Consider the following 24750-nt stretch of genomic DNA (forward strand, 5'->3'; position numbering starts at 1 on the left):
GAAGTACCACTGCTTTACCAGCTATGAATAGAGGCTTTTGAGGTTTGCCAACGCAAACGTCTTTTTTTAATTAACGTGTAACAGAACTAAGATGCCCAGCTTCACCGTAATGGCTTTTTGGATTAAAGGGTTCTCTTTCGTAATTACAGCTTTCATATTGTTGTTGAGATCATAGCCTTCAATTGGGCTGAGGCATGGTTAGGAATCTCAAGTTTCTTTCTCTTGTACAGAAAACTTCATGCTCTTTTCGCGTCGTTTAACAATCTCGCTATAATAAAAATGGTGGCGCTGTGTAATTATTCAGCCGTAAGCTTATGTTAGTGGTCTTGCACTGTCGAAGAGTTTGAAATTTTCCGTGAAAATAGATACCTACTGTTCATATTACCCATTTTTCCACCGACCTCACGTTCTGCGATACACACACACACACCTTGCATCAGCATGCGCATTGATTCTTAAATATTGATTAAATATCTGTAAAAGTGCAGGTTGACGAGATGCTGAGAAACACGTGAAAAGATAAACACACATTTAATTTGATTGTTCAACGATATTTAAAGTGTCTGATAAGTTATATACACGACTCGACCAAATTCAAATGTATCTCTTTATGTTGTCTTAAGTATAATAAAAGCTACACGAATGTTCTGTGTACCAACTTACTTGAAATAGTAGAATATAAACAAAGCCAGGAAGAGAGACACAAGCGACATCAAGGAGCACGAGAACAGAATGTACGTTACAGCCATTCGGCTGAAGGAGAAATTCTCGTCTTCCTGCAAGAAAACAAATATTTTAATTATTTAAATATATCACATGTGAAACAGCATAATAAAACTGACAAGAGATGGTGCCACTAGCACATTTTAATTGGTGGTTGATAATTCACTGCACAACAAAGTTTTTGCTTCTTGAACATTGTCGGGTGTTCCTTACAGATTTGTGGTTGCTGATCACGAAAATCACATCAAAATTTGCCCATCACGTACCGTTTCATCGAAATCTTCAGTTTCACCAGGACATTGCTACAATGGAAAACGATATTAGGGCAACTGGAATCCGTCAATGCTTGCTGACTACTGTTGGACACTGCAACGTGATGCACCGGACATTAAATACAAACAAAAATCAGGAGCAAAACACTTTTAATTATGTTGAAGTTAATAGCGTATTAGAAACATAAACGCAATTAAATACGTTATTGCCGGTAAACAGTTAACTGTCTATTTCTCAGAGTTCCTACGTGATGAAGCAAAACCAAAACTATATTTGTGCATACCCACAAGGTACCTGTCACAATCAGCAAAAACTTTTCAGGAAGCAACACTTTTCAAAAAAATTGTTGTGCAGTGTTATGGTTGTGTGTTTGCAGGAAGCAAAGCCACATCGGGCTATCTGCTGAGTCCATCGAGAGGATTCGAACCCCTGATTTTAGCGTTGTAAATATGTAGATTTATGGTTGTACCAGAGGGAAACAAATATTTGTGGCAAGAATTGTTAGAAACTGAGAATTAGAAACAGAAGGTTGTTGTCATAGTCACTAACGGTCAGTTAGGTTAGTTGAAACTGACTGGACCCCTTTTTAGGCCAGACTAGGCATTTAGGCTTAAATCCAATCCTGGTCATATAGTATTGAGTGGTTAGCGCATATTTCTGTTGGTTTTTTTTTTAATTTCGTGCAAAGCTACACGAGGGATATCTGCGCTACTAATTTAGTAGCGTAAGACTAAAGAGAAGGCAGCTAGTCATCACCGCTTACTGCCAACTCTTAGATTAATCTTTTACCAACGAATAGTGGGATTGACTATCACATTATAACGCGCCCACAGCTGAAAGGGCGAGCATGTTTGGTGCGACGGGGATTCGAACCCGCGAGCCTCAGATTACGAATCGAACACCTTAACCCATCTGGCTATGCCGGGCTATTTCTGTTGGAGGTGTAAGTTTATAAGTCAAAGAAAGTTCTGTTTTTTGATTGAATTAGAATATACACAAGTTGAGCTACATACACTCTGCCCACCGCGAGGATCAAACCCTAAATTTTGTCATGTAATGTTTTAAAGTTATTGTTAAGTTATCAGGATTACTAATACAACAGAAATTCAACAGTGTAAGTGTGATAATCTGTGCTGATACAAAGATTATTTTAACAAAAAGTTAGACTACTGCGCACTTGTTATAATAAAACAGTTTAGGTTTTGTTTTTGAAGCAAGGTCACATGAATCATCTCATTGTTTTACTTACTCGGTGTAAAGCCACAAATGGGTTTAAAATAGGGCTATAAATTTCTAACCTTCATAATTTTCACCAAAATAAACGTTCGAAAGTTTGATATATCATTTGAATATAAATAATGATAAATGATTTACCTTATTGTTGCCTCTTATGATAGTCAGAACCAACTAGGCACATGGTTGAGAGTGTTTTTATTCGAAATATGAAATAAATCATATCTTCGCTACGTGTAGTTTCCGATTACGTTCTATATGAAGTTGAGCTACATCTACGATTGTTGTTCTTTCTCAAATTACTCTGGAAATTGACAAAAATACTGATACTTCGTTACCACCAGGGGGCATGACGATAATAGTTTCTTTATCTCCTGGGCCCGGCATGATTAGGGCGCTCGAATCGTAATCTAAGGGTCGCAGGTTCGAATTCCTGATGCATCAAACATGCTCGCCCTTTCAGCCGGGGGGTGCGTTATATTGTGACTGTCAGTCCCACTATTCGTTGGTAAAAGTTACCCAAGAGTTGGCGGTGGGTGGTGATGACTAGTTTCCTTCCCTCTAGTCTTACACTGCTAAATTAAGGACGGCTAGCGCAGATAGCCCTCGTGTAGCTTTGCACAAAATTTAAAAACAAACAAATCTATGTCTCCATAGATGCTTTTTATGATCATAAATGAGTGTTTTGTTATTAAACATAAAACTGCACAATATCGAAGACAGAGTTTTAGCCATATAACCCGTGAGACTTTCCGCTGAGCTAACGGGAGAGGGGTGAGGGCATAAGTAAGCAAGAAAAATGAAGTGAGTATAACTAATGTTTTCTGGGGGGGGGAGATAAAAATGGTATAATATGTTTGTTATGACAATTTTAAAGATATTATTTGGCAGCTGGTATTATTACAAATAAAGCATTTTGAAGTTCGTTAATTTTGTTTGTTTGAGATTAATTTGAGTTTCGTAGAAATAATTAATTTTAAAATCTAACTCATTACTCTTTCATATTGAAGCTGAATGAATCAGAATGAACATTCCGAGAGTACTATAGCATTTTAAACACGTAAAATTCATAATTTGAAAGCTCTGAAAGTCTCTTTCGAAGTTAAACTGTGGCCACCAGAGGGGCCACTAATGTATTATCATAATATGATGATTTATTGTTCCTCTAGAAATAATAGACCAGTATTCGTAATGGGTGGAACATTTGCATGTCTATATTTTTTTTAATTACAGTTTTTTTCCACTTGAGGCTGAACCTTGGAATGTTAAACATATAAGAGCATAATGGAAGAGTAAAAAATTACCCACTCTTAATTTTGGAATCCTGATCATAAAGAAACAAAGCTTTATCTGGCTTTGTAACAAAGACCAGGAGTAACTGTTACTCTTATGATGCTCTCACCCCACCCACAGGTGAGAGAGTGAGCGTTTTCTATTGCACAATCCGGTGTGCTAATTTTTTCTCACTCAGGACAAAATGGCGCACAGCTGCATGTGTGAAAATAAAAAATGTCTGCCATACACTCGAATTATTTTCAACAGGGGATCCAAGGACAGAATGTTTGTTTGTTTTTTTAATTTCGCGCAAAGCTACTCGAGGGCTATCTGCGCTAGCCATCCATAATTTAGCAGTGTAAGACAAGAGGAAAGGCATCTAGTCATCACCAATCACCACCAATTCTTGGGCTATTCTTTTACTAACGAATAGTGGGATTGACCGTCACATTATAACGTCCACAAGGTTGAAAGGGCGAGCATGTTTGGTACGACCGGGATTTGAACCCGCGAACTTCAGATTAAAAGTCGAACGCCTTAACCCACCTGGCCAAACCGGGCCGTCCAAGGAAAGAACATTCCTTAGAAATTTCTTTGACACTGATTGAGCCCAATGACATGAAAATTAGTAAATTAATATAAAAATATAAAACATTTGCTTCTTGTAAAATAAACAAGTTCATGTTCAGGCTTTTAAAAATATGTGACTAAGAAAGTTCTATATCATATATAACTTGTTAGAGATTTAAAAAGATAAGAACTTTGAAATATACTTATTTGCTTTTTACTTAGGCATAATATACCAAATAAAGTTGTCAAACGCAGGGAGACATAAACAATATATATTAACCCTTTATAGTGAAATGAAAAGGGAGCTTTTGTAATACTTTCAATTGTTAAAAAAACACCTGATTAATAAGTGTTAAGAGGTTTGCAATTTAGCTTAGTTGGTAGGGCACTTACCTGGTACTTAAAAAGCTCCAGATTCGATTCTGAGATAATAAAGTATATCGTGACAAAATAATAGTGTTCGTCTTACTATGAAGTTAAGACTCGAGGATGGGTCTTGTTTGTGAGAGAGGATGAATGCATTAGTTGATAGAGCAGTAGCCTGGCATGTATCAGGTCCGAGAGGATGAATACATTAGTTGATAGAGCAGTAGCCTGGCATGTATCAGGTCCGAGAGGATGAATACATTAGTTGATAGAGCAGTAGCCTGGCATGTATCAGGTCCGAGATGATGCATACATTAGTTGATAGAGCAGTAGCCTGGCATGTATCAGGTCCGAGAGGATGAATACATTAGTTGATAGAGCAGTAGCCTGGCATGTATCAGGTCCGAGAGGATGAATACATTAGTTGATAGAGCAGTAGCCTGGCATGTACCAGGTCCGAGATGATGAAATAAATTTTGTAAAAAAATAAAATTCTTTCTCATTTGATAAGCAAGGTCTATGTATTCACTTTTCGGTTCCAAGACCGCTGAGGAATGTTTCTGTGACATTGTTCAGATAGCTCAACACAGCACTTGTACATTGATAATTACCGAAGTTCATGTACCTTCCAAGCATATACACCAACAAGAGAAGATGATGTGTACCATCTACATCCTGTTTCACAAAAATGGTTCGAATATTGAAAAACATTTTAATTTCCACCACAAATTTTGTTTATGTTTTCTTTAAAGCTACATAAGAACTCTGTGTGACAGGTGTCCATAATTCCGAAGTCATAATATAGAAGGAAGACAGCTAGTTACTATAATCTAATGCTAGATCTTGGGCTGTTCTTGTCAGATTTAATTGTAAGATTTGAATGTCACTCTTATAATGTACACATGTGTGGAGCACTCTTTGTATTCTGTGATAAACTGATGTGAAACATGGAAAATCAGCTTCACAGTCTTGCACATTAATCATTGGACCAGGGTTAACTGCAAAGGTGCCTTATGTGACACATGGTCTATGCTGCCTGGTTAGAGACCTCAAACATTAAGCATAGTTATTAATTTATGGTTAAGTTTCAATACTACTTCTATAACACACTCTGAAATTTGGATTTCCGAAGTGTGTTGAACATGACACATCTCGAGCTTGATGCTGGGTAGTTAGCTCGCCACTTTGGCTTCTAAAACATGCAGTTAAAAGGTAGAATAATGATTAAGATCAAACAGAATTTTTCCATATAATTGAAAAGAAGTACATAACAGAAGCAATTAGAATGTGCAATCACATCTGTAACAATCATCTCCTGGTGGTCACATTTGCAGTTACCCTCTCAGCTTGTTATCAAGTACAAACTACACAAATGTTTGATGTTTCACATGAAATATTTTGTGATATATTAGATTGCTCATTTGGTGAATTTTAAATTTGGAAATATTTACTTATGTTTGTTTAAATACGGCATAAGCAGTTTCAACATCTTACAAAATAACATTAATTTATCACGAATATAGATTCTGATCAATAATCCAAATATCCCGCTTTCCTGAAAAATAACAAAGATATTTGATTCCTTTATTTCATTCTGTCTTTAATATGAGAAAACAACACAAAATATGAAACCATAGATTCTTCTGTACATACTATTTTTTTCTGATTTTGTTTGCATTACAAAGTAAAAAGTGTTAAATGTACATGTATGTGATAGCTGAAGTAAAGCCATGTTTATTATTTCACTAGTTCAATCACATAAATGTTGTTTTGGTTCCCGTAGCTGACAGTGATATCGAAACAAGACGGGTTCACAACTAAGTAGGAGGAAATAAGATGATAAGTAAACTTCCTGAACAGGAATTGAAAAATAACAATACGGAAATTATTTGGTAGAAACATCACTCAACGCAGCGATCCTCTCGTGTCGGTTATCAACGCCCTATTCCCCGTTGAAAAAGTCTCTTGACTGTTTCTCGGATAGGAAACAGTAGGTGTGAGAGATCCAGTTTCTCCACACAATAATGGATAAGTTGCAGTGACTTAAAGGTTATTAAACATCAGTCTGTTTTTTTTTTCTACGTTATCTTATGTCACGTTAACTCCATGGTAAGGGCATTTCTATGCTTCGAGATTTTTGACGACGTGGAAACATTAGGAGAATGTGAGTAAACTTCAATAACAGCTCATTTGTATTAGGTGAACACAGTTGATTATCACAGAGAAACTAATCTATCAGCCTTAGCTCAGGTAACAAGACCTTGTTACTTTTGTATAGTTAATATTACACTTTTAAGGTTTACTTTATTAGGCTTAACTCATGTACTAAGTTTATTTTGTGTAAGACTAGAGAGAAAGCAGCTAGTCATCACCACCCACCGCCAACCCTTGGACTACTCTTTTACCAACGAATAGTGGGATTTCTCATCACTTTATAACAACTCCACGGCTGAAAGGGCGAGCATGTTCGGTGTGACGGGGATTCGAACCCACGATCCTCAGATTACGAGTCAAGTGCCTTAACCACCTGGCCATGCCAGGCGCATGTAGTAAGACCTTGTTACTTTTGTATGGTTAATATTACACTTCTAAGGTTTACCTTATTAGGCTTAATTCCTGTAGCAAGACCTTGTTACTTTTGCATAGTTATTATTACGCTTTGAAGACGGCCCGGCATGGCCAAGCGTGTTAAGGCGTGAGACTCGTAATCTGAGGGTCGCGGGTTCGCATCCCCGTCGCACCAAACATGCTCGCCCTTTCAGCCGTGGGGGCGTTATAACGTGACGGTCAATCCCACTATTCGTTGGTAAAAGAGTAGTCCAAGGGTTGGCGGTGGGTGGTGATGACTAGCTGCCTTCCATCTAGTCTTACACTGCTAAATTAGGGACGGCTAGCACAGATAGCCCTCGAGTAGCTTTGTACGAAATTAAAAAAACAACAACAAACATAAAGCTTTAAAGAATTAGCTCATTAGGCTTACCTTGTGTAGCAAGAGTTTGTTTCTTTTGTATAATTCAGTAAATAAAGAAACACACATATGATCTTTATGAGGCACAAAACTGAACACAGTTTATATTCTGTGTTACAATAAAAGCTATTCGCCGAATAAAATATTTCTTCGAAGTTAGATGTTTGCTTCAGTTCTTTCACTTTTTAAGTTAAAAATTTTTGAACAAACATGAAAACAAAAGCAACAACAATACACAATTTTAATGTATCTGCTACTTTTTCCTTTTTTTAAATAAAACAAATGACAGACTATAGAAATAATGCATTTTCTGTTTCCTGAAACCACCACTGGTACTATTGATCCATGTAATCACAAGTGATATGTTTTTTTACAACCAATAATGTCAGGAGTTTCTTAGAATGTTTGTTATTGTGCCTTTTTCAGTTAAACTTTATTTTTTCTAATTTAATAATTTCATCGTGTTAGAGTTTAATTTAATGAACTCTAGATGTTTGTTTTCTCTTAATGAAATCTTGTAAACAACCATTCAAGCCTTTTGATTTGTGTTGACTGTTTCTCAATCATTTATTGATCGAGCTTTTGATTTGTTCATCTAGTTTTCTCTGTAACCAATAAGTAAATGCATTTCTTAAAGCATTTTACTCTAGCAACGCGATTTGTAAAAGTAACGGACAACGTTTTATGGTCTGTATTGATCAAAGAAATGTCTTTTGTGTCCTTATAGATTCGTAGGTTATCTATTCTCCACTGAAAGTTAGATATACTTGGTAATACAATAACATAAAGCTGGTATTACAGCAAAACTTCCTGAAAATGTAGGCTTTTATGTGGCTCAGTTATAATGATCTGTTATATACGTATGTAAAGTTACTTACTACGAAATAAAGTATGGATTTCTATTGAATTTACTCTATGTCAAAGAGAACATTTAAGTACGAGAAATGACTACCCCTGACAAACGATTGCAAAGCTATGCAAGTTTATCCACAGTTTTGTAGTTTGTTTTAGTGGTTAACTGTTTGTGATATAAAAACAGGAGAAGTAACATTATTAATACCAACTTTGCATGATCTGGATGAATAAGGATGTATTGATTGTGTTTATTTTAACATATCTAAACAAAAAGTTTGTTTACTTTAGAATAAGCGCTAAATGCTCCATTCAGAAGTGATAAATAGGATTACCGTTCAAACGAGGCCTAGAAATCCCCAAACTGGCAGTTAGGGTTAGCTTTATTCTTCATTTGTGTTTTTCTAAGCACAAAGCACGGAAAACATCGCAGGATCAATTAAAAATACACACACACAAACACCAAGAAACTAATAAAAAGAATTCATAAGTTTTCTGTAAATAAACTTTATTATAATAGGACGTTATTATGACTAGAAAGAAGTGCATAGTTGGTGTACCTAATTGTTTTTGAATTTCGTGCAAAGCTACACGAGAGCTATCTGCGCTAGTCGTCCCTAATTCAGCAGTGTAAGACTAGAGGTAGGGCAGCTAGTCATCACCACCCACCGCCAACTCTTGGGCTACTCTTTTACTAACGAATAGTATGATTGACCGTCACGTTATAACGTCCCCACGGCTGAAAGGGCGAGCATGTTTAGTGCGACGGGGATTCGAACACGCGACTCTCAGATTACTAGTCAAACGCCTTAACCCACCAGACCATTCTGGGCCTGATGTACTTAAAATGTATTTTAACGTCAAACTACCTAAGCTGAACTTTTTGTCAGCAATAGAGAAAATGAAAAAAACAAACAAACAAATAAAAAATAACGTACTTGATATTAAATATCTTAATACTTAAGTTAACAAACCGTATATTGGTAAAAAGTGTTTCAATTTAGTTTTTTTAAAGTGGATTAAACGTGACGTAGTTTAGTAATTTGTGTTCATAGCGAACCAAAGGGACCTGAAAATTGCATCTTGTTGCCACTAGGCGCCACTTCGGTTATGCAAAAAAACAAAAAAAAAAGCTCAATATTATGTGTTTTTATACTATCACAGTAGTACTGTGCAATTTTTTGTAAGGTTAAATGTTAAGTACCATGAAGGATAAAAACGATTTAAACTGAAAAAAAACTTTCTTATAAAACATATTTTTTTATTAAAAACTCTGTAATTATATTTACAAAAAACTTTAAGCTAGCGACAATAAACTGAAAAACAGTGCGGAGAAAATTTTTACCAAGATCGTCCATTAAATAGGATTAATATAAACTGTGACCACCCTTTAAAATTCAAATTAGATAGTAATCCTAGCGTTATCAAATTATCGCTAAAACTAGTAGATAGCCATGGTACTGTCCAGTGTGGCCCGGCATAGTCAGGTGGTTAAGGCACTCGACTCGTAATCTGAAGGTCGCGGATTCGAATCTCCGTCACACCAAACATGCTCGCTCTTTCAGTTTTGGGGGCGTTATAATTTGACGGTCAATCCCACTATTCATTGGTAAAAGAGTAGCCCAACTGTTGGTGGTGGGTGATGATGACTAGCTGCCTTCCCTCAGGTCTTACACTGCTAACTTAGAGACGGCTAGCGCAGATAGCCCTCGTGTAGCTTTGCGCGAAATTCAACACAAATCAAATTAAACCGTCCAGTGTAGTCCGGTGTCTAGCTGTTCGATATCCAACTGCCACCCTTAATTATATCCTACAAGAATTATAACTACGTTTGTATTATAACACACTCAACTGCTACCCATTTATGTCAGTATACCAGCACAATACTCTTGAGCATATTTATGACAACCCTAATTGATGTAGGTTTAGCGTGACTGACATTTAAGGAAGAATTTCGTGAACAGATCCTCGTTACAAATGTTAAGTCTTATATAGATCTTAAATATGTTCACATTACATCACAGGCGTGATGGGAAGTCTGGTTTAAAATTATCTGAATTTAAACTGAGGAAGCCCAAAAACATTTCTTCTCTTTTGTGTATGAAAGATTTTTATTGTAGGATTTTTACAGTACTTGGAAGCGCGGTCTTGATGGAGAGCTCACCAATTTTTGGATTATATAAAGTGTTTATAAGGTCTTTTAACAGATTATACTAAGGTGGCCTGGTGAATATAAGTAATATTAAAATGTTGCAAACTATACAAAATCAGGTGTTAAGGTTGAAGACCAGGCCTCCCATCTCTAATCCTATTAAAATTTTGAGAAAAACAATCTTTCTGTCCACTATTCTTGAAATATTAAAAAATATCACTACTGAATATATAAAAAGATATTTGTTTTGGATTTCGCACAACGCTACATGAGGGCTATCTGCGCTAGCCGTTTTTAATTTAGCAGTGTAAGACTAGAGGGAAGGCAGTTAGTCATCACCATCCACCGCCAACTCTTGGGCTACTATTTTACAAAGGAATAGTGCGATTGACTATGACATTATAACCCCACCACGGCTAAAAGGGCGAGCATGTTTATGATTGATTGATTTGGTGTTGCGTTAATCCTGTTCGTGTCGAGAATATCTTAACTTTTGCCCGGGTTTTCAGTGTTTTTACTTGTCTAAACTTTAGTATTTCTTCCATTCATTCTTTTGTAACATTGTTTGTCAGTGGCTAATTTTCCTAGTTACATAATCTTCCTTGTATCTGTATGCTATTTGATTCTTTGTTGGATAGTTCTACCAGTTTTGTCGATGTGAGCTTGATTTAGAATGTTACTCTCGAGTTAAACTGTTTGCAAATCATCCTGTTTAAATTTGGTACAAACTGAAAAGAAAGAAAGATACTCGTTCGTCCTGTGTTGTCTGAGTTGTGTTTTTTCTTTCAGTTATTCTTAAATGACTTTTTGTGGTAGCTGTTTGCAATCTGTGTGTATTTTCTTATAGCAAAACCAGATCGAGCTATTTACTGTGCCCACCGAGTGGAATCGAACACCTGATTTTAGCGTTGTAAATCCGAAGATTTACCACCGTCCAGTGGGTGACAGCTGTTTGTAAATCATTTATTTGTTTATAAATCTGGTTGTTAAACATGTAAAAACCTACAGTCTTCTGTGTAAAACGAGGAAATGAACAAATAATATTAAATGAGGTAACAAAATTAACAAAAGATATTCTAGTATAAGGAGTAGCGAAACCTAAAGAAGCAGTTGTGTAAACTAAACATTTTAAAACATGACTATTATCGTTAATATACCCCCAAAAACCTTTTTTTGTGTGTCCCATCGTAATTTTTTAAATATTATTAAAGAGAAAATCAAAGTGTTTCGTCAATAGTGTAACTAGTGATTTTATAACAGTTTGTAGAGAACTAGTATGACATCTAAACCAGAAGCTTCAAGATTTTACTTTAATATAAATCCTAAATTTAAGACATATTATTATATTTTATCGACTCATTCATCTTTGACAAAATATTCTTCATTTTGTAGGTTTCACATCTGATACAGTTTTTGTTCATGTTATTTAATGCATCGAATTTTTAAAAATATGTATTTTTTGTGGAAGAGACATTAAAAAATAGACCTTGAAATTAGCAAAACCTTTCCCTCTCGTGTTAGACTTATGATGCTAATAATAGGATTTCGACACCTCTGGCGAACACAGCAGAAATAACCCATAGTGTAATTTTGTGTGTAACAACAAACACATTTCGTGTTGCAGGTCTTATCAGTACGCTCCCTTCTGCAGCAACTATTAGTCGAGGTTTTTAAAGTGTTTTATTTTAGTGTTCAGATCAAGAAAATCATGTTTTTCAAGTGCTGATGTATTGATTTTGCCTAGATTTTACCCTGGTGGGATGTGCAAAACCGTGATCTTAGGATTTCTCTAACTTCAATCTTTTAACATTTAATTATTTGATTTTGAGGTTTGCTGTTACTCCGTTTGTTTTTCGTTTTTAAGATTCTAATTACTCTAGCAAACAAATTATACAGCGAATCTTGCAATGACATAATAATCGAAGATTGGACATAAGGCTAAAAAATATTGATAACAAATGTTAGAAGTAAGTACGGTACATCAGTGTTACGTTTAACGAAATTACTGTAGAGTAATTAATATATATTATTGATACGACATTAGATATGGGAAATATAATGTGGTTGGTACTGAAATTATACACTATTCCATTTCTTGAAAATTCCCAAGGGACTAGATGAGGAAAGTAGTTTAAAAAAATATAATAGGCCTAGCACTAATGTCTTACGACAATTATAACCAGTTACATCATTGGTAGGTACGTTGCACGAGATTTGCACAACAATTAAAGCATGGTATTGTTACATTTTACAATAATGTTATGCCTCATTGTTGATAATTGTTTTTAACCGTATTTCTCATCAATAAGAAACAAAAGACACTAGAATGAAACATTAGCTCTGTGTGAATGCTGGAATTGTTCTTACTTGGCGCAGTAGCTGCAGACATTCAGTGTAGTTGGTCCAGTTTCCCCACAGCCAATCTCCGCTTTCGTTACAAATCCTGTAGGCGTGGGCTGAAAATAAACATTTCATGAGCTAATAACGTAATCCAAATACAGAACATAAAACTTAGCTATCGTCATGTGTAAACTTTAGAATAACTTCCTCTTTGTTTAAACAAGATTTTGAAGGAAAGGTTTCCAAAGACATCATGTAATTTTACTAGAATAAAGAAATGTAATAAAAGAGAAGGCAGACTTCATCCCGAACGTACGCTATGAACATATTAAGAAATTAGCCTCTACACTTCTTACAAAATTCCCGAACATAAAAGTTCGTATTTCTTTTGTTACCGTATGGGATTATGCCAACATCAATAATTCCTCATTATTTAGATGTATTCCAGAGCGACAATAAGAGATTTCTAAACTAAATCAGTTTCTATTTTAATCTTGAAGAAAATACGATGAGACCTTACTAAAATAAATGTGCACTTTCTGACATTTTATAAGTCACTTTGACGTCAATACCAAGTTTGTTTTTAAACGTATAACAATAAAAATAAGTTCTTTATTACTTTTACTATTGTTATTACTCAGAGAGTTATTTAACAATTCATTCATGGTATATTTTAGCTTTAGCCGTTTTTGGGGTCTTAGGAAAATGGGCGAGAGAATGCCACACCTCTACACCCCAATATTCTATTCTTCAGCACGAACCCAATTTCCTGTGAATTTTATATGCAAAAGTTTTGTGTCTTGCTGAAAAATTTGAGGAGAAAAATAAATAATTTATATTTGTGTCGCACTTTTAGGCACGTAAAAAGAAATATATATATATTTAACCGGTCAGGTGACGAATATATAAAAATTAAATAATAGGTTTCGCCCAGTTTCTTTTAGTATTTTTATTTAAAGAAGAATGACGTTTCGGAATAACTAGTTAACAACTGTACGAACAGCGATAACTCGGAATGTCATCCTCTTCAAATAATAATATGAAAAAATGCTTGGTGATTGTTTAACCTATTTTTTTAATTTCGTTATTTTAGACAAAGAAAAAAACGGAGAAAAAATTCAGCACATCTTCGACTGGATCACCTACACTATTTTCGATAGTTTGGGCTACTTATCTTTATCTGGATTTTCCCAGTTCTAGGAATATCCGGAAATGCCGATTATACGTGCATTCAGGTGGCAATATTTAACCCTATTCAAAATGTGCATGTCACAACCTTCTACAGTGTTACGTTCAGCACTTATTAAATAACGTTATTATTGATCTATTCCAGTAAACTCATTTTGCCGATAAACAGAATTCAGTCATCCCCCCAGCTCTAGTGTAGGACCTTCTTGTAGTTAAAGATTGTCTTTCAAGTCGTTCTCTGGATAAGTAAAAAATCAGATTTCGCGCCGTTTATTTGCAAAAGTATCTAAAACACGTTTTTTTCTTCGGAAATTAGAACCAAAGTTCCGTTATTGTATTGTCCAACACTAGAACAGCGGTAAGTCTACGGATTTACACCGCTAAAATTAGGGGTTCGATAGATAGTCCAATGTGGTTTTGCTACGAGGAAACACACATACTCACACCGTTGTTATATCTAGTTTACCAATTTTAGCAGGTTATCGCAGAACATTGGTTTCATTACAAATACGTTTGTTTTATATTAATATCTTATTCTAATTACAGTCGTGGAAACAAATAAAATTATATGACTTTATGGTTATAGAGAAGAGGTTAAACAATACATCACAAATGACATGTTGATTTAAGAAACACAGCAGCGTAAACTAGTTCACCTTCTCTCATAGATTTTGTATCGACTGGAACTTTGTTTTGATCGAAGATTTGAGAACAAGTTCTAGAGATAGTCTGGCCGCCAGACGTCGCTGGCCAACAATAGAAGCTGTCCCAGATTGGTGGGCAGATGGGCCCTGGTGAGAAACAAGAGACACAAGATTATTTTATATTCGTTATTATAAAAAGAACTACGTAAATTCGGACATTCCATTTATTAACCTCTGAAAAAAAAGAGTTGAAAAAGGTTTGATTAACTCGAGGAATTTACCATCACAAAACATTTTAAATATGGTATTACTGAAACAAATATACGGCTTTAAATAACATTTGATGTATATATATTTTTTTTCTTTCAAAAGCCAGAATTCATATTGAAGTGTTGTATTCCAGCAATGACAGAAGATTGGACTTTGAGGAGAGATAATCAAATTATTTAAAAACATTTGTTTTCATATAAAACAATTATTTGCCATTAATGTTAGTTTAAAGTTTGTTAGAAATACCATAAGTTCATTTAGATGAAATCAGGGGTTCTGTGCTGAGCAGATAGTTTGTGGCTTTGGACTCATAGATGAAACTGTGCTATGAAGTTTGTTGGAATAAAAGTCTAAAGTTCGAGGTCGTGAAAACAAAACAAAACCTAGTGTAAAAAACAAACAACAACTTCATCTTTCATTCCTATTTTCGCGACTTCATAATGCTTTTAATTCATGAAATATCAAGAATGTTCAGAGTCAAACGTACCAAGTGGTTTTTAAAACTGGAACGATAGAAATTAATACTTTTATAATACGTGTAGAGTCATTTTTTTTAGTTATGAATCCGACAGTTTTCTGGTGAATTGACAGTAATTGAACAAAAGGACTACAAGAGAAAAGTTAAAAAGGTTTAGTTCTTTAAAAATATATATTAATTCAAATAAATATCCAGAAAGTTTATTTTTAGACCAAAACTAGTTCTAATTGGTTCATCTTGTGGCGTTAAATATTCATCTCGGTTCTGATTGGCTCATTTTGTGATTGCATTTCGGGAATCTACGAACACATATCATACCAAAACACACACAAAAAAAGGATCAGCAAAGGCTAAGTAAGTTGTGAACGACCGGGAGATATCAACGTTTAAACACTTGCAATTAGTGAAAACATATTAGTGTGATTAACAAATACAACTAGTAAAGAATACCTAAGTACAAGACATTAAATTACTAGCTAGAGTACCCGTCCCCTGGACAGAAGTCATGCAATTTCATGATTAACGAAAGGTTATCTCAGGTGACGAAAAGTTGCTTCTCTAATATGTAATTAAAAAAAAAAACCTCCATAAAAACTGCAACACATAAAATGTGAAACCGCAAAGTTGTATGTATCTCTCCACGGCACCAACAAACCTTCACCCCAAATTTAAAGATCCATCTATATCTATCTACGGGGGGGGTGGGGTGAAGTAGTGGTATAAATGCAAAAACGCCCATAAAACTGCAAAAGTGTGAATGTATCTCTCCATGGATTTAACGAACCTTCGTACTAATTTTGGTGAAGATCCATCCACACCCTGCAAAGTAGTTACATGGACGTACAACAAACAGTAGTATTATATCAAGTCACCCCATAAGTAATGTCCGAAAATTTAATACAGAAAGTGCATCATCATTTCTGTCTTTGTAGAAGACTTTAATGACTAAAATATATAGTAGGACGTGTACAAAAATGTTCAGACAAATAACAGAAACTAACCCAACTCCACTTTTTTAAAGATCATTAATCAAATAAACCCTTATGAAGATGGATGTATCCGAGGAGCACATTAGGCATATAATGCTTTACGAGTTTTAAAAAGGCAATAGTGTAGCAGAAATTACATTAAACATTCAAGGTGTTTATGGTGTGGAGTCTCTCAATGAAAGAAAATGTCGAAGGTGGTTTCAGAAGTTCAGGTCAGGTGACTACAGCTTAAGTGATGTGCCACGTTCAGGTCGTCCTGTTGAGTTTAATGATGTGCTGTTGGTTCTACTTGAAGAAGATTGTGCTTTAACAGTTGAAGCACAGAAGTTTAATTCAACCCATTCAACAGTCCACTGTCATTTGCAACAGCTTGGAAAGGTGTCAAAACTTGGAAAATGGGTCCCCTATGATTTGATAGAAGCCAACCTTAGAGAAAGAATGCACATTTGCACTTTTCTGCACTCTCGTGAAAGTAACTCACCTTTTTTGGACAGGTTAGTGACTGAAGATGAAAAATGGATATATTATAAATATATTTAGCGCCGCAGACAATGGTTCAGTGTAGGTAAACTGGCTAAAGCACAGCCCAAAATGGACCTCCATTCTAGCAAAGTCTTGTTAAGCGTTTGGTGGGATACTGTTGGTGTAATCCACTTTGAGTTGCTGCCACTCAACCAGAACCATAACTTGTGTCTACAATTGTGATAAAAATAAACAATGTTGAACGGGTATGAGCCACCAGAACCATAACTTATGTCTACAATTGTGATAAAAATAAACAATGTTGAACGGTATGTACCACCAGAACCATAACTTATATCTACAATGATAAAGAATGGTGAAACTGTGAGATAACAAAATAAGGCCAGATAATGTAAAATAGTAACTTTGCAAAATATTTCTATATTAATCCAAACAAACTATTCTAAATATCTAAAGTTATAGAAAATGTGTAGAGTTAGGGTTTAGACTAAAACGAATGTACAATGAAAACAAAGTAGGCAGCTATTACGTTAGCAGAGTAAAATGGTTTTAGGACTGATTCATCATTTTAGTTTGTTCTACTGAAAACATCACTTTAACTTCAAAGTGGTAATTTCCTCTTTTCTTTTGCCAGAAAAAAGTTAATTTTTTATGTAATATAAAGCGAAACTCTTAAAAGAGGGAACTCATTTCTCTTATCCCTGAGAAACTGGTTTCAAAAGTAATTAGAATACCTGTAATGAAACAACTGAAGGCAATAAAAACTATGTTTTGATTTTATCGTTTAGTATTCTTGTTTACCTAATGAATGTTTACCGGAGTGAAGTCGGGTGTAGCGACAAGACGCAAAACTCTGTGAAGTTGGCGAATTGATCTCCTGCACAGAAAATTCAGACTTGTAGAACATATGCATTCGATTAGACTCAACTTTCATCTGAATAAATACAGCTGAGAAGTTTTTCGTGATTTATATAGAGGTGAAGTGTGTAGTATATTATATCATGTTTTAATAACCATATACATATGCCGTGTTTCTCATAGCCATCGTTTGTTTATTTGTTTTTAATTTTTTGGGCAAAACTACTCAGGCACTTTCTGTGCTAGCTGTCCCTAAGTTTGAGCAGAAGGTAAACCAGGCAACAGCACCAGTTACTAACTAGTGATGACGAGAAAACCCACTTGTAGAGAAAAAATATATGTAAAAACGGCTGGTTTGGGTTGAGAACATTTTTTGTAGAGGAGCGAACAACGTTTCGACTTTCTTCGGTCATCGTCAGGTTCACAAAGAAAGAAAGAGTTAACTGACCGATAGCTGACCACATGCTTGAAGGGGGTTGTGTAACTGAGTGTAGGAATGTAGAGGGCGTGCTTAGATGTTCGATTATATTTATTAATATAGGTACAAAGGTGTTCCTTTGTGTTGGTTTATTTTGGGCTTGAGTTGTTGTATAAGTAAGGCTTCCTTAATTTGGCGTTTGTTTATGTTTGTTTGTTTATTTAGTATTTGGGTGTTTCTATGGTTATGTTGTGTTTATTTGATTTGCAGTGTTCGAAAACGTGTGAAGGTGACTTTTTTGTATTCTTTGAATCTGGTTTCCATTTTCTACTTGTTTCTCCATTATAGAAGTCGTGGGACTTATCACATTGTATTTTATAAATAATGTTGGTGTGGTGTTTGTCAGTGTAATTTTTACATAGTATAGACCTCAGTTTTGTGCCTGGTTTTTGAATAAATTTGGTATTAGCTGGAATGTCATATTTTGTTACTAGTTTTTGCCAAATATTGGTTATTTTTCTGCTGATGTCGAGGATATATGGTATGCAGCAGTGTATGGTTTCGTGATTTTTTAATTCATGGGATATATTTACTTTTGTTAGTTGATTTTGTAGTTATCATCACTCACCGCCAACTCTTGGGTTACTCTTTTACCAACGAATAGTGGAATTGCCCATCACAGTATAACGTCTCCACGGTTGAAAGGGCGAGCATGTTTAGTGTGACGGGATTCGAACCCGCGACCTTCATATTAAGAGTAGAAGGCCCTGGCTATGTCGGGCCGCATAAGAAAAACACTCTTCTTGTTTCAGTTCTTTTTAACCAAAAGTATTCGAAACTGACAAAATGATGACGTAGAATTTTTGCTTACAAATCATATATGTTCGATATAAACTCACTATATTACAAATATAAGATATTTATATTACATGTAGCAAAGAGTTATGTTAATTTGTTCTCAAGAATCGTGATGAATCGTGGAATTTTTCTCAATTTAAGAAACTTCGGCGTGTTTTTCTAAAAGCAAAACCACATCGGGCAATCTGCTGTGTTATCGATAGAAATCGAACCGTTGGTTTTAGCGTTGTAAATCTGTAGACTTCTAGAGGGACTAGAAGCTTCGGAAATATCAAAACTGTCTGCCGCATTTATGTTAAAAATGGCAATTGATCCAGTCCACTTAATAGAGCTATCACTCTTAGGATAAAAGAAAACATCACTAGTTCTAAAAATAAGGGTTAAGATAGTTCATTATATATGGCTTTAACCTCAAACACAAAGAAACAGAACTAAACGACCCAGCTTACGTCAAGAGAAGCCGAGTTCATTAAAGGTCCACTTATTTCCAAGACAACAAGATTATAAACACCAGTCACTGTAACAGATGCACAGCCAAGCTAAGCTCTGCAAAGGACTTCGGGATTGTTGTTTCCACACCAAATGTTAACATTTAGTTTTTATTCATTTGTCACTTGACTTTCTCCAAAAAAAAAATATGAAGGATTGACTGAGCTGAAAGAACGTTCAAGTCTTCAATATCTAATATGTCTTACAGTAGGCTGTAAAATACAGAGCCCAGAGTGACCTCCTGGTGGGATTGGATATATGGGACAGTGGTCCGTGGGTGCACTGTGAAAGTAATGGTTTAATTTATTATACGGTCTGAAGAAAGTGGCTCAAGTGGCCGAATTAAAGACGGCTGGTGCAGTTAGCTCATGTGTACCTTTGTGTGAAATTTAATAAGTAACGAGATATATGACAACGTTAGACATTTATTTGAAACTAACTTTTCAAACAAATGATTCAGTAAGAATATCCCCTTCCAACTGTCAAAGATGAATAACAATTTGGGAAAGTCAAAGTGATAAATTTTTGTAAGGTTTGTAAAGTTTATTTGTTTCTTTTTCAATTTCGCGCAAAGCTACACGAGGGCTATCTGCGCTAGACGTACCACATGTAGCAGTGTTCGACTAGAGAGAAAGCAGCTAATCATCACCACCCACAGCCAACTCTTGGGCTACTATTTTACCCACGAATAGTGGGATTGACCGTCACATTATAACGACCCCACAGCTGAAAGGGCGAGCATGTTTGGTGCGAGGGGATTCAAACCCGTGACTCTCAGGTTTATAAAGACAAGTATGGATCGATATATTTGTAACGTAGCTAGTCGTAGCAATATAGAAAGTTTGAAGGCTACAAAAATTATTGAAACAATAAAGTCAAAACCAGAAAAACAGAGGTACATAAAATAAAAAGTCCCTATTTTGCCCAATCACTGTATATATGTCAGACTAAATTAAAGAAGGGATAAAATTTTAGCCGCTACACGGCGGCTCATAAAAATGCTCTGAGTTTTTTTTTTCCAAGCACAAACTTTTAGCTCAAAGTTCAGTCATCTCTTGATCGATTTGAGATACAATTACAATTTCGAATTCAGGAGGTCAAATCCTTTCGACTGATATATTTGATTAATTTACTCTAATCTTGCACAAATTAATTTCAGTTTGAGGGTAGGTTTGTAGGAATCCTGATGAGTAATAAAATTGGATCAGGTATATGCACGCCTCACTGACATACGCATGTATAATTAGTAATCACGAACAAAATCTTAGACTGATTTATTATAATTCTGCCTAAAAGAATTTAAAGTGTCGCGGTTATTGAAGATTCCCTTCTGTTTAAATTATAAGTAATTCAATTTTGTATTTTTTACCTTCTTGTTTCAGTAGGTTTTGTAGCATTAAAACTTTCTCTATTACTATGACTAGCAAGATTACACATGTAACGATCTTTACTTGTATGGATAAAATTTAATTTTTTTTATTGTACTTGTTTGCTTCCTGTTTATTAGATACATTTTTGTGCGCCAAAAATACCAAACGTGGGGCGCGCATATACCTGACAGGATTTTATTGCTCATTAAGAACTCTACCATCTTACCCTCAAATCTAATTATACGCCCAAAATAGCGCATCGTCTGTTATATATAAATACATACATATACTATTATTCCTTACGGTATATGAAAGGAATGATCTGGACTTCAGACGAAAAAGTTTTGTGAAAGCATCAGGGCGTTAAGATTCGTCATTTTCTACTGTGTGCTTGTCTGGAAAAGTCACTTACTTAAATGAAAATTTGTTGAAATAGTGCAATTTCGCTTCACTCCAAAAACTCGTATATAGTGATTTAAGTGGCTTTATAATTACAGTAAGCTTTAGTTTTGTTCAGTCAACACAGTGAAACAGCCAATAGCAATATTAAGATATTTTAAAGGTGGTATTAAACGTGCGATTACTATGGCCGCCATTTTGGTTCATCACGAACTCCCTACTATTAAGCATTACTATAATTAATGATAGATATATATATGTCTTTAAAATTTCGCTAACAACTTTCCACAAAAAATCCTAATTATTGATAATGTTCTCCGGTTGGTCAGCGGAAAGTTTACAAACTTACAACCCTAAAATCTGTGGTTCGATTCCACGTGGTGAAATTATTGAATATAGCCGAATGTGGCTTTGGTCTAAAATAAAACAAAAGCAATTAATAATCAGTTACACAACGCGTTTAAACTTGGAGTTATTTTATCATATAAACTTATCTTTATTACATACCATTCTATCACAAACCAATCCTTTTTTAGAACTTTCACACTTTTTTTTTATGACAGACTAACCATTTTCCGTACCTTCCACACATTGGCTTGTTCATTATTTTCTTCTGTAATCTTCTCATAATTATTTGTGTGTCTATCTCTAATTTTATCAGGTTTCTCTCTCCATCTATTAAGCATTCCAACTCACTTCTATATCCTGTTTAGTATCTTTTAGGCTATCCAATTTTAATTTCCACCACAAAAGCTAATAATTTTGATATATTACAAAAGTGGGTGATATATCGTTAAAACGTGTTTCATATTAGGTGGAATCCTCTTCAGAAGGCTCATCGCAGATTTCTAGTGTTACAAGCTCTTCTTATCGCTATCCTTTCGGTTTGAGACTTTGGTTGTAGCTAATCACAAAATTACATAATGGGCTATCTGTACTGTGGTCACTACATTAGATTTCAACCTATTAGCAGCACCAACATACATTTTTATATCTAATGTTTACCCCACTAAGTTTACGATTATCCTTTAACTTTTTTCCTTTACGACAGGGGTTCAACATTTTTTTTTATTCACGCTTCATCATAAACATTTTTTGGCACTTGTTATCCCTCCACCTCCACAAAAAAAGAAACACAACTTGTCTCTAATTGGTTCTCTACTTAAAAGCGCGGTTAAAAATTAAAATTTTAATATATTATGTTTATCAAATTAATATTGGCCCCGACATGGCCAGGTGGTTAGGGCACTCAACTCGCAATCTGAAAGTCGCGGGTTCGAATCCCCGTCATACCAAACATGTTCGCCCTTTCAGTCGTGGGGCGGTGGGTAGTGATGACTGGCTGCCTTCCCTCTAGTCTCACACTGCTAAATTAGGGACGTCTAGCACAGATAGGCTCTTTAGAGATTTTCAGCAAGTCAGTTTTTCAGTTAAAGCTGTAAAAAATTAATTTGCATCCTTCCATGTCTCTGTTTGTTACAAGAAACAACCCTTCTAGATCTGTAACATTTTACGTTCTGAGAAAGGAAAACTGATAGCTGAGAAGAGAAATATGACATATGTGGAACATATCATAGAATTCAACTCATTTACAAACTAGAAAGTTGAAGCAACTGACGAAAATTAGACAACAGGTTGAGAAAGTACGGAATAATAACCAAGAGAAATTATCAATGGTACACTAGAAAAAAACATTCAACTGAAATAACAATGGTGCATTAGAGATAAGTAATCGATTGATCATTACCTCTACCTGTCTTGTTATAAAATGACTGAAACACGAAAAAAAAAATCAAGGGGTATTATGAATAAATATATATATATATCACAATCATTAAGACTTGTGTCTCTTATGCATGAGTATAAAAATTGTCTGATTCTATTTTTATTTCCGACTTAAAGTGATTTATAAAGTGTGGAGAAGCTCTGGTCGAACACAACTTATTACAACTTCTACAATACAAGCTTAGCGGGGTCCAAGGTTAGAGTGGTAGGTGAAATGTTCTCAAGGTTATAAAGTACAACAAACTGAAAAAGTAATTTGTTTCTGGTGCTGTAAACAGTATAAACAAAGAAACTGAACTTGTTTCAGAATTCACACGTTATGGTACAACAAAACATTATATAATTAGTGATGACGAGAAATCCCACTGGTAGAGAAAATTATATATTTAAAAACGGCTGGAATGGGTAGATAAAGCACTAGTAGAGGAGAAGCGAACAACGTTTCGACCCTCTTCGGTCATCGTCAGGTTCACAAACTTGATGATCGAAGAAGGTCGAAACGTTGTTCGTTCCTTTACTAGTGCTTTCTCTATCCATACCAGCCGTTTTTAAATATATAAAACATTATATATTTCCATTATTTCATAAAAAACCTGCCCAGACATGTTAGTGTTACTTATCATTATTGACGCTATATGAACATTTTGCTGAGTTGTTAAGCACTAAGATACACAGTGAGATATCTGTGCTACGCCCAACACGGTTATCAAAACAAGCCTTTTAACGCCATAAATTTTCAAATTTGTCATTGAGCCACTGAGGGGACGACCATACGACATTGTAGTCGCAAAACTCCAGTTGCAACAAATATAGGAAAAATAAAATTACAACACTGTGTAAAGCAATTAACAATAAAGATTAAATCCATACCAACGTAATAATAGTAAATTTTAATAGAAACTAATTTCGAAATTTCGCATGTTTTTTTGTTTGTTTGGGATTAAGCACAAAGCTACATAATGGGCCACCAAGGGTGTCGAAACCCGATTTCTAGCAGTGTGAGTCCGCAGACATCCAGCTGTTCCACTGAAGGAAAATTTCGCATGTCACAGTTGTATTGCATAGGACAAGCGAAATGTAGGTCTAGTTTCAACTTAAGTTCGCTATTGTTCCGTCAGTGTGGATATAAACTTTACTGTAAATATAGGAAATAAAAGGAAGTGCTGACAGAGATGACGAGTCAAAATGGCCTACCTTCCATAGACGCATCATTCTCAAAGTTCAGCTGGCAGAGAACTAATGATGTTTGTTCAGAGGAAAGTTCTTTTAAACCGTCCATTCTTCCCGAGTCATTAACATTTAATGTTCTGTAGTCTCCCAAAATCTGAAGAGTTGGGTCTCCTCCGAGTTTTAGAGACATTATTTATGCTGATTGCACATTTATAATTTTGAAGGTTTAAACACCTATATGTTACGAAAATGAAAGGGGGTTAGACCTTCCAATGGTTGTTGTACTCATAGGGAGAAACTTTCAACAACTTCTACAAGCCACAAGTAACAAGTACAGCTTTCGTTCGTTGTCCACGAGAAATACTTTTCGCACGAGTTTATGACGTCATTGCTGAAACAGCCAATCGATTGCAGCTTTCAGGACTGTGGAGCACGTTTTAGATGCTTCATATAAAGTAAAACTCAAAAGATTTGTTGAGTGAGTCAATGAGGCAGATAACAAAACCCATAATTATAATTACAGATCAAAACCCAAAGGATTCATTGGGTGAGTAAATCAGTCAGGTAGGCCCGGCATTATCAAATGGTTAGCGCACTTG

At 35.2% G+C, this 24750-nt stretch overlaps 1 protein-coding gene and 1 long non-coding RNA gene across 2 annotated transcripts in view; one reads left to right on the plus strand and one right to left on the minus strand.

The window, feature by feature from the left end:
- LOC143233519 (corticotropin-releasing factor receptor 2-like) overlaps positions 1-24463 on the minus strand; it is a 37197-nt gene extending 12734 nt beyond the window's left edge. The window contains exons 1-4 of the mRNA XM_076469819.1: positions 24176-24463; positions 14597-14731; positions 12780-12868; positions 664-776 (exon numbers count right to left, since the gene is read on the minus strand). Coding sequence (XP_076325934.1) covers positions 664-776; positions 12780-12868; positions 14597-14731; positions 24176-24341 — 503 coding nt within the window. The 5' untranslated portion in view covers positions 24342-24463. The remainder of the gene's footprint in view (positions 1-663; positions 777-12779; positions 12869-14596; positions 14732-24175) is intronic.
- LOC143233520 (uncharacterized) lies at positions 6306-13908 on the plus strand. The gene is made up of 3 exons (XR_013018200.1): positions 6306-6690; positions 11260-11366; positions 13846-13908. It is a non-coding gene; the product is annotated as an uncharacterized LOC143233520 (long non-coding RNA).
- Positions 24464-24750: the final 287 nt, after the last annotated feature.

Source organism: Tachypleus tridentatus, chromosome 12, assembly GCF_004210375.1.
Source record: "Tachypleus tridentatus isolate NWPU-2018 chromosome 12, ASM421037v1, whole genome shotgun sequence".
Lineage (NCBI taxonomy): Eukaryota > Metazoa > Arthropoda > Merostomata > Xiphosura > Limulidae > Tachypleus > Tachypleus tridentatus.